At 40.8% G+C, this 9874-nt stretch overlaps 1 protein-coding gene across 7 annotated transcripts in view; it reads right to left on the bottom strand.

Annotated features, from left to right (window-relative positions):
- ATRX (ATRX chromatin remodeler) overlaps positions 1–8961 on the bottom strand; it is a 219707-nt gene extending 210746 nt beyond the window's left edge. For all 7 annotated transcript variants that reach the window (XM_046672819.1, XM_046672821.1, XM_046672824.1 and 4 more), the window contains exon 1: positions 8715–8961. In XM_046672819.1, the coding sequence (XP_046528775.1) occupies positions 8715–8734 (20 nt within the window). In that variant the 5' untranslated portion in view covers positions 8735–8961. The remainder of the gene's footprint in view (positions 1–8714) is intronic.
- Between the last annotated feature and the right edge of the window lie 913 nt (positions 8962–9874).

Below are 9874 nucleotides of genomic sequence, written 5' to 3'. Positions count from 1 at the left end.
AAAGAGACATGACAATGAAATGCAATGCATGTCCCAGAATTGAATCCTGGGCCAGGAAAAAAGAAATCTTTGTCTCTCACTATAAAAGACATTATGGAGCAAGTGGTAAAATGTGAATAAGGTTTATAGATTAGAAATAGTATTGTTATCAGCGTTCATTTCTAACTTGCTAACTATACTGAGGTTACATAAGAAAACACTTCTATTTGGGGGGAATACATGTCAAAGTGTTCAGTGTAAAGAAGCATCATGTCTGAAATTTACACCCAAATGACTCAGAAAAATAATAATAGGGAATGATAACGCAAATGTGGTAAAATATTACCATGTGCTAAATCTGGGTGAAGGGCATATGAGAATCTTTGTATTATTTTTGTAAAATTTTCTAAGTCTGAAATTATATTGTTTACCTTTTTAATTTGAACTATAGTAAAAAGGAGATGATTATCTCCTTGAAGGTAGATCAGATTCATTTCCTGGGGTTATAGTTATAAAAAATTCAAAAAAGTTATTCAATAAAATATTACATAAGGTCAATGAGACACTGACTAGAAAATTGTTTTAAGCAAATGGATAGATATTAAAAAAATACTATTTATAAAAACAAAATGTCTGGGGCTGGCCCCATGGCCGAGTGGTTAAGTTCACGCACTCCGCTTTGGCGGCCGAGAGTTTCGCTGGTTCAGATCCTGGGTGCCGACATGGCACGGCTCATTAGTCCATGTTGAGGCAGCATCCCACATGCCGCAACTAGAAGGACCCACAACTAAAACATACAACTACGTAGTGGGGGGATCTGGGGAGAAAAAGCAGGAAAAAAAACAAAAAATGTCTTTTGTGGGGAGGACTGAGTTACTAGCCAAAATGTATATTAATACAGGTTTTTTAAAGCATAATGAAAGCTCCATGGGGATGGGGTCTTAATTTGTCTTGTTCACCTAAGCAAGACTTACAACAGTTATTGGCACATGGTAATAGTAATCAGTAATAACTAATATTTGAGTAATTATTATGTCCCAGACACTAATCTAAGTGTTTTGTGTCCACTAATTCATTTAATCCTCACACAGCCCAAGAAATATCTGGTAAATGAATTAGTACTTTCGAAGGATGACAATTACAGTCAGTTCTGCAATCACACAACATGAGTTCCTAAAAATCACCAGGTTATGCAATATTATGCAATGAACACCATAAGACTCACAGGAAAAATGGACTTAGAAGCAGTAAGACTCAAAAAATTTCATCAGTGACACATTTTTTAAAAAGATAGAAACCTAAAAAACACAGTAGCACAAGTGTACACATGTTAAGTGATTAAGAAATACACAAATACAATAATATGGCACTTACCTTGAAAAAGACATGACATTTGCCTGTGGAAATGGGCATCAGAAGGGTTGCAGCTTATGAATTATTATAAAGTGATGGAAGGACGGTTATCTGAAATTGGATGGAAAACTGTAACAACAGATGTGGATGGATGTGGCTCATAACACAAGGGGTAAACTGAGGTAGCTGATGTATGTTTGAGGTGTGTGCACGTATATCCATGTATTTTAATACAGCTCAGTTGAGCTGGATGCAGTTTTCTGCATTCACCTAGGGCAGACCCTTTCTATAAAAGGCCAGATAGTAAACATTTTAGGCTTTGTGGGCCATTAGGTCTCTATTGCAACTATTCAACTTTGAGACTGTGGTACAAAAGTAGCCACAGACAATGTAAAAAAATGGCCTTGGATGTATTCCAATTTCACAAAAATAGGCCACTGGTTAGTGGCCATAGTTTGCTGACCCTTGACCTTGCAGACAAAATCCTGTTTATTTGCAAATGCAAATTTTGTCTTATGCTCAAATTGTTCCCTGATAGATTAATTTTGTTCAACCAAATCAACATTTTCAAAACAAGCATTACAGCAGAACAAAGTTTGGAATGTTAGCAAATAAACCAAAAAAAAAAAAACAATGTAATTCAAAAGGCAAAATAAATCCAGTATTACTTAACAATAAATTATTTTTGATTTTTCATTTTATAAATCAAATGTCACCCAAAAGTCAACTGACCACATCAAATGACCAAAACAAAGACAACTAAGGACAGATTTTGAACAATCATAGTCCTTCAAAATCTGTGTTAAATTCTACACAATCCTTAAGAAAAGTGAGAAATACTTTTGACAGTTCTTCTGAACTGCAATTATCAGGATCATTCACAAGGGCACATGTGGCTTTTACAAGATGAAGCCACAAATGTTAGCATACAAAAACTGCACTATAAGATGAAAAAGTTCTGAGGATCTAATGTACAGCATGGTGACTATAGTTAATGATACTGTATTACGTACTTGAAAGTTGCTAGAGAGTAGATCTTAAATGCTCTCACCACAACAACATAATTAACAAAAATGTTAATTATGTGAGGTGAAGGGTGTATCAACTAACATTATTGTGGTAATCACTTCAAAATATATACATACATCAAATCATCACACTATACACCTTAAACTTACACAATAGTATACGTCAATTACATATCAATAAAGCTGGGAAAAACATACTAATTGCACAATCGTTATACACTATTTGTCCAGGAGTTGAGTTAAAAATTTTAAGTTGACCTTCTTCCAAACAGAAGACACTAATTTATACATTCCTTTGCTCAAACTGCTATACCTCACATCCGGAATCCTGCCCCAGTCTTCTTTGTCAAAACTGTGCCCTTTCTCCAAGATTCAAGTGCTATCTTTCCATAAAGCCTTTCCTGGACCTCATCACAAATCTCTTCCTACTCTGAACTCCCACAGAAACTTAGTTTTTACCTAATGCAGCATTCATCATTTTATATCCTGGTTTAAAACTATTTGTGTACATATCTTATCTGCTCTGCTATGTGGAAAATAAGACTAATCTTTAACCATACTAATCCCTCTGCCTGGACTGCCCTTTTTCACAGCCAATCCTCAACTCATCCTAACTCATCTTCGACACCCAATACAGATACCATCTCCTCTGCAAAACTTTCCTAGACATCCCCCAAATTAGGCTTTCCTTCATTTCTGATCCCTAACACAGCCAATATACCTCCATTTTAGCACTGCTTTGTAACTGCTTATTTACTTACTATCTCCCTAACTAGATTAAGACGGCCTTAAGGGGGGCTGGCCTCATGGCCTAGTGATGAAGTTCAGCACACTCCACTTTGGCAGCCCAGGTTCAGTTCCCAGGCACAAACCTACACCACTCATCAGGAGCCATGCTGTGGTGGTGACCCACATACAAAATAGAGGGAGACTAGCAAGATGGTAGCTAAGGGTGAATCTACCTCCAAAATAAGAAAAAAGAATGCCTTAAGGAGACAGGAATTTTATCTTATTACCCTTTGGATACCCTAGCACAGTACCTGGCCCCCAGTTGATACTCAAGTATTTGATCGACTAATAAAGCATTCCCCCAAAATAAAAAGTATAGGAGATACACATACACATACACACACACACACACACACACACACACATATATACATGAACACCACAGCCATACCAATAATTCTTAAACAAATATTGCATGGAACAGTTAACAAAAAAGCCAGACTACAGATACCAAGAATTGCTACTTCAAACCAAAACTGAGAGTCTCAGAGTCAGGATGTGAAAATAGTGGCTACAGTAAAAAAGTCACAGAAACTTTTCCCAGGACAAAAAGTATTAATGGCTAGAATTAATATAGGTCTTTTCAAAAGCATCATCTCCAATCATTAAAGGGCAGAAATATAATACACTGAATATAGCAATCTTTCAAAATAGAAGATATCCTAAGGCACATTAACAAACTTCCCATCAAAAAGTTTTTCCTTTCCAACAAATGTTTGCAAGTATGTGTACATGATACTATGACATCATATTAGCAACAAAACACCTGTATCCCAACCAACGTAAGTTTTAAGGCAAAAAAGATATGCATACATTGAATAAAGAAACTTACCCTCATCACCACCCTTCTCTCTACCCCCACAAAAGGCAAGTAAAATCAAAAAATGATCAACACTCACATAAGCAGGAGTTTTTAAATAACTATAGAACATCTAGTACAAGTTCATTTTGCAAATGACAAAGTAGAGCTCTAGAAAGGATAAATGATTTGTTCAAGGCCACACAATCAGTTAAGCAACAGGGCTATAACTAGAAAACCCAGGTTTAGCTCCAAGTTCAGTGTTCATTCCTCTACACCAGCAGTTGTCAAACTTTTAGTCTTGGGATCTCTTTATGCTCTTAAAACACTTAAAAATTAACAAAGACCCCAAAGAGCTTTAGTTTACTGTCTTCTAAGAAGTGCTGTTATAACCATGTTACCTCCTCCTGAACAACTTTATGCTTTATCAGCATCTATTAAACTTACTCCCAGTTTACAGATGGAGAAATGGAGGTTAAACATCCTGTATGTCAGCTATCAAGCCAATCATAAGACAAGCATTAAGAAACAGGTACAGGGGCTGGCCCCATGGCCAAGTGGTTAAGTTCGCGTGCTCTGCTTCGGTGGCCCGGGGTTTTACCAGTTCAAATCCTGGGCGCGGACCCAGCATGTCTCATCAGGCCAGGCTGAGGCGGCATCCCATGTACCACAACTGGAAGGATCCACAACTAAAATATATACAACTATGTACCGGGGGGCTTTGGGGAGAAGGAGGAAAAATAAAATCTCAAAAAAAAAAAACCCAGGTACAGAGAGATCCTACTTGGACACTCCTTTTACTGCCCTGCTATATTCAACATTCCTAAAGAAAGATCCATACATCATTTTCCAATGACTTAAACCATTTGAACAGCTTCTGCCATGTCCAAGAAAACATTCAAGGTCTAGAGGAAAGGACCTCATGTAAACCCAACAATTGCCTGTATCCTGTCACCCAATCCATAAATTTATTCAGACTCCAAGAGTGAAATAGGCACATAAATTCACACAATTTCTTACAGAAAAAAATTATTTCACACACCTATATCTATATAGAAATTCCTTTAAGTACCACATTTATCTCATCTCTAGAAATACAACATATAACTGAAAACTCATGGCCAACTACACCAGGGGGTGCCAATAATGAGAACTGCCCTGATCAAAATTAAAGTCACAAATGTCTTTCTTTTCACCCCAAGCAATAACATAACCAAACAGCTGGTATTTAAATGCTTTCAAAACCCTTTATAAAATTTGCATCTACTCCCCCGCCACAGGCCTGGCTTAATGCTTTCCACATAGTGAGAATGCAAACACTTCACAGGTAACATTTTTCAAAAATTAGGTTAGTATGGGGGCCGACCCTGTGGCCAAGTGGTTAAGTTCGAGTGGTTAAGTTCGAGCGCTCTGCTTTGGCGGCCCAGGGTTTCCCTGGTTCGGCTCCTGGGTGCCGCCCTAGCACAGCTCATCAGGCCATGCTGAGGCAGCGTCCCACATAGCAGAGGCAGAAGGACCTACAACTAGAATATACAACTATGTACTGGGGGACTTCAGGGAGAAGAAGAAGAAAAAAAAGAAGATGGGCAACAGACGTTAGCTCAGGTGCCAATCGTCAAAAACAAAAAAAAAATTAGGTTAGTATTTAACTGATTGTGAACTACCACCCTAACAGACACTTTCTAAGACATTCTGCCTTTTTAAATTTAAGACCAATAACTAGTCATATTGCTGTCAGCTTTTCAACTAATCAGCTGCCATAAGGATTAAAATGACAAGTCACATCAAATCTCAAAGATGTTTACATGAAAATAAATTACAGCTAAGTTTACCTGTCAATCAGAGGCTGGTCTTTCATAATGCCAAACATTTGAAAAAACAAGCCAATCCTATTTAAAATAAAACAAATTTTAAAAACTCTCTAAAAACAATAACAAAACCTTTAAAGGTTTTTTTTTCCCCATTGATTTTTCAATGTATGATTTAGCCAGGTCATCCGTTTCTTTTCCTCCCTCTTGCCTTTGGGCTATTTTTTCACCACAGAAGCCTAGAAAACTTTGTTTATAAACACAAGTAAAAATTAGAACTAATCTTTGTTCTTAGTGTTCGACAGAAGATCTGATAAAGAAAAAATCTGGAACTATTTGTGCAAAATAAAGTTAATAATAATGCATTATATAGCTCATATTATTTCATATTAGAAGAGAATCAAGAGTGATTCAGTATTGTGGGTTCAACTCACTCAAGCATTACTGTTAGATTATCCTTTAACTACGATTATGACTTGACATGAATGACACTTGAGCCTGAGAAAGTTCTTCTCAACACCCACTTGGAGCTCGTTCATAGTAAATAATCAGGAAGGAAAAACTTTTTAAAATTAATTCTCTACATTTATATTTGTGGTTCTTTACAGACGATTTTTCACATAGCTTAAGACTCTCGGAATTAAATGTTTCAGTTATCTCACTATCTCATCTGGACACACAAGTCAAAATATTATAAACAGCTACAAACTCAAAGACCTACACCAAATGACCACAACAGTAGCTACCATGACCTTCTTCCATTATAATACTTGGGCCAAATTAAAATGGTCAGAATCGCGTTACATCTGGCAGCTCAAGGAGGCATTAACGTCTTGCGGTTAAGAAGATAAGCTCCAGAGTCAAGACTGGGTTCAATTCCAGCTGCACCGATTACAAACTACATAACTTTGGTCAAGTTCTTTGATGTCTCTGTGCCTCAGTTTCCTCCTCATCTGTAAAATGAGGAACACCAAGTACCTTCTCCATAGGGCTGTTTTGAGAAGTAATCAAGATTATACAGGTAAAGGTCAACAATAAGCACTCGATTTTAGTTATGATTATTACTCTTAGCAACAAGATCTACAGAGATTTAAGACCCATAAGAAAAACTGACCCTGGCATAAAATGAATAATTCTATCCCAAAAGTCTAGACATAAATAATTTGTTCACCCTAAAGAACGGGAGAAAATCCAAGTTCAACCTATGGTCTTAAATGCAGACTTTGTGAGACTTAGTGAAATCTAAAGGTCATATTTAACTGTAAGGTACACCCTTCATGTATATGAACATGAATGCCTGATAATAAACAACCAACAAGTTGTACTGGGTACCTCATGTGCCCAACAACCCGTAAATAAAGGTTTATTGTACTTGGGCCAACTAACACAAGTTCAGAAACCAAAGCGACAATCTTTACACAATTACGGATCCATAATCTAAGAACTAAAGCATATTTTTTTTCTTGAGGGAAAAAAACATCTATCTACTGCTTGTTAATGCAGAAAAATAGGCATAATAGTTATCAGAGGCTCATTCCCAAACTCTACACGCTAGCTAAAGTGCTCTAGAAACGTATACCATCCTAAAAGTTACTCAAAGGCACCTTTTTGCCAGCTACGAATGTAATTCTGATCCCTGCTCCCTGTAATTTTCTTTACTTTGCCACTAGGCGCCAAGGATACATCTCAGAGTAGAAAAATTACTTAATTCACAAGGGATGAAAAGTCAAACGTCAAACTGCCTGAAAAGCAAGCCAGCCACCTGCGTAAAAGTGGTATACATCTGATATGAACAACCCATATTTTTAGACACTATCAGGACGCAAATCAAAAGCACAAGAGAGGCGCCGGCCCGGGGCCGAGGGGTTAAGTTCCCGCGCTCCGCTTCTGCGGCCCCGGGTTTCGCCGGTTCATAATCCTGGGTGCGGGGACACCGCACCGCTCATCAAGCCACGCTGAGGCGGCGTCCCACACGCCACACCTAGAAGGACCCACAACTGAAAATACACAACTGTGTACTGGGGGGCTTTGGGAGAAAAAGGAAAAATACAATCTTTAAAAAGAAAAAAAAAAAGCAGCACAAGAGAAAAACAGCCTCCACCTAATAAACGCACTTGATTGGTAAGAGGTGGCCTGCCAGGCACAGCTTCCCTTGCAATAAATCTTACTTCCCATCAACCCACGTTAACCAGCTCCCCATCCCTCCTGGAAGAAATAAATAGGCTCTAATTACTTTTGCTCGAAATTTGCCCAGAAAGTGGAGAAACACTTCAGGTCTGCCTTCCCACCCACTAAAGCCGGACTTCACAAAAAGTAACGCACCGGAGTCCTCCAGAAGGAAAACCCTGCGTTAGTATCCCCTCGCCTCAAGGTAGACCCAAGGATATCCTTCAGGATCGGCGCACAGAAGGAATGGAAATTCCAGGCAAGCCCTCCCATTCACCCCCAAAAAACGGACTGACCCCACGGGCTGCCGAAAAAAACATTCCGCAAGGCCGGGGTACTTCCCGTCTCCAACAGCCGAAACGCCACTAAGTCGTCCCAGGATCTCGCATCCTCCCACCCGCTCGCCCGCCCCTCCCCCTCTTCCCACCCCCCACCCCCACTGCTGCCCCACGCAGTTTCCAGGCCCAAAGATTAGGAAGAATGACCGGGATACCAAAACCCGCCTCCGGCTTGGGAGTCTCAATCCCACCAGCTCCGGAGAATCAACAGAGGACGGCGGCTGAGCCGCGGCGGCTGGGGAGGCTGGAGCGAGCGCCCGACACGCCAGGCCGCGCCCCCCCACGCCAGCCCGACCCCGGCCCGAGTCGAGCGCCGAAGCCTTCTCCCCGAAAGGGAAAACGATGCCTCTCTCCGCCAAGCAACACGCCAGCCTCAGCCCTCACGCCAGCGCTTCCCGACTCAGAGGGCGCGGAGGCCCGGCCCGCCGGGACCCGGGAGACGGGCTTGTTTTACCTCATGGGTTCAGCAGTCATGGTTTCGCTTCACGGCTTGTCGGCTTCAGCGAGCGGAGGGCGCCGCTCTGCGCTCCCGGCGCCCGGTTACGACAGAAATGCACTGGCCTCGTCGTCGTCACCGTAGCTGCTGCTGGATCCTCCCCACAGCTCAAAGGCCGCTGCCGCTGCCACCGCCGCAGGAGCCGCGGAAACAAAGCGACGCCGCCGCCGCCGCCATTTTGTTGGGCCGAGGCTCAGGCAGGAGAATTGGCGCGGCCTCCCTCTTCCGCTTCCCGTCGTCCATTGGCTCCCTCCGCCGCGGCGCAGGCGCTTATTGGCGGCGGAGATTCACCTTCTTTGGGGGCCTGTTGCTAAGGCGGTCTACGTCATTTGATCCCGTCTACCTTGTCGTGGGGGGTCCAGTTCAGTCCCATTGACCTGAAAGTGCTAGTGACGTATTTTGACTTTATTCGGAAAGTGCTTTTTGACCCAACTTCTTTTCTTGGACTTATTGACAAAACAATAATATTTTACTATATAATCATACTATATATGAATACTATAATATTAGTATATTACTATACTAAGCCTTTATCTGGGTTATCTCATGTAATCCTTATGCCCTTTGAGGCAGATAAACGTTTGTTAGCTACATTTTCCAGATGAGGAAACCAAGACACAAAGTCCCACAGTCATGGAACTGAAATTCAGACCTAACACTGCACTCTTAATCACTACTCTATATGACCATATTGTATATTTTTTCTTATATTCCAGGTTATCATCAAGTTCTTTGCTTTCCTAGATGTTTTATATATAATAGTCAGCATGCCACAATGCTTGAAAACATAAACCCGCGGCCGAGTGGTTAAGTTCGCGCGCTCCGCTGCAGGTGGCCCAGTGTTTCGTTGGTTGGAGTCCTGGGCGCGGACATGGCACTGCTCATCAAACCACGCTGAGGCGGTGTCCCATATGCCACAACTGGAAGGACGCACAACGAAGAATATAATACAAATATGTACCAGGGTCTTTGGGGAGAAAAAGGAAAAAGAAAATCTTTAAAAAAAAAAATCATAAACATAGACACAGACATACCTCGTGTTATTGCACTTCACTTTATTGCTCTTCTCAGACATTGCACTTTTTACAAATTGAAGGTTTGTGGCCTTGAGCAAGTCT

This window comes from Equus quagga, chromosome 10, assembly GCF_021613505.1.
Source record: "Equus quagga isolate Etosha38 chromosome 10, UCLA_HA_Equagga_1.0, whole genome shotgun sequence".
NCBI lineage: Eukaryota > Metazoa > Chordata > Mammalia > Perissodactyla > Equidae > Equus > Equus quagga.
The sequence above is the reverse complement of the archived record's forward strand: the minus strand, read 5'-3'. Positions and strand labels throughout refer to the sequence as shown.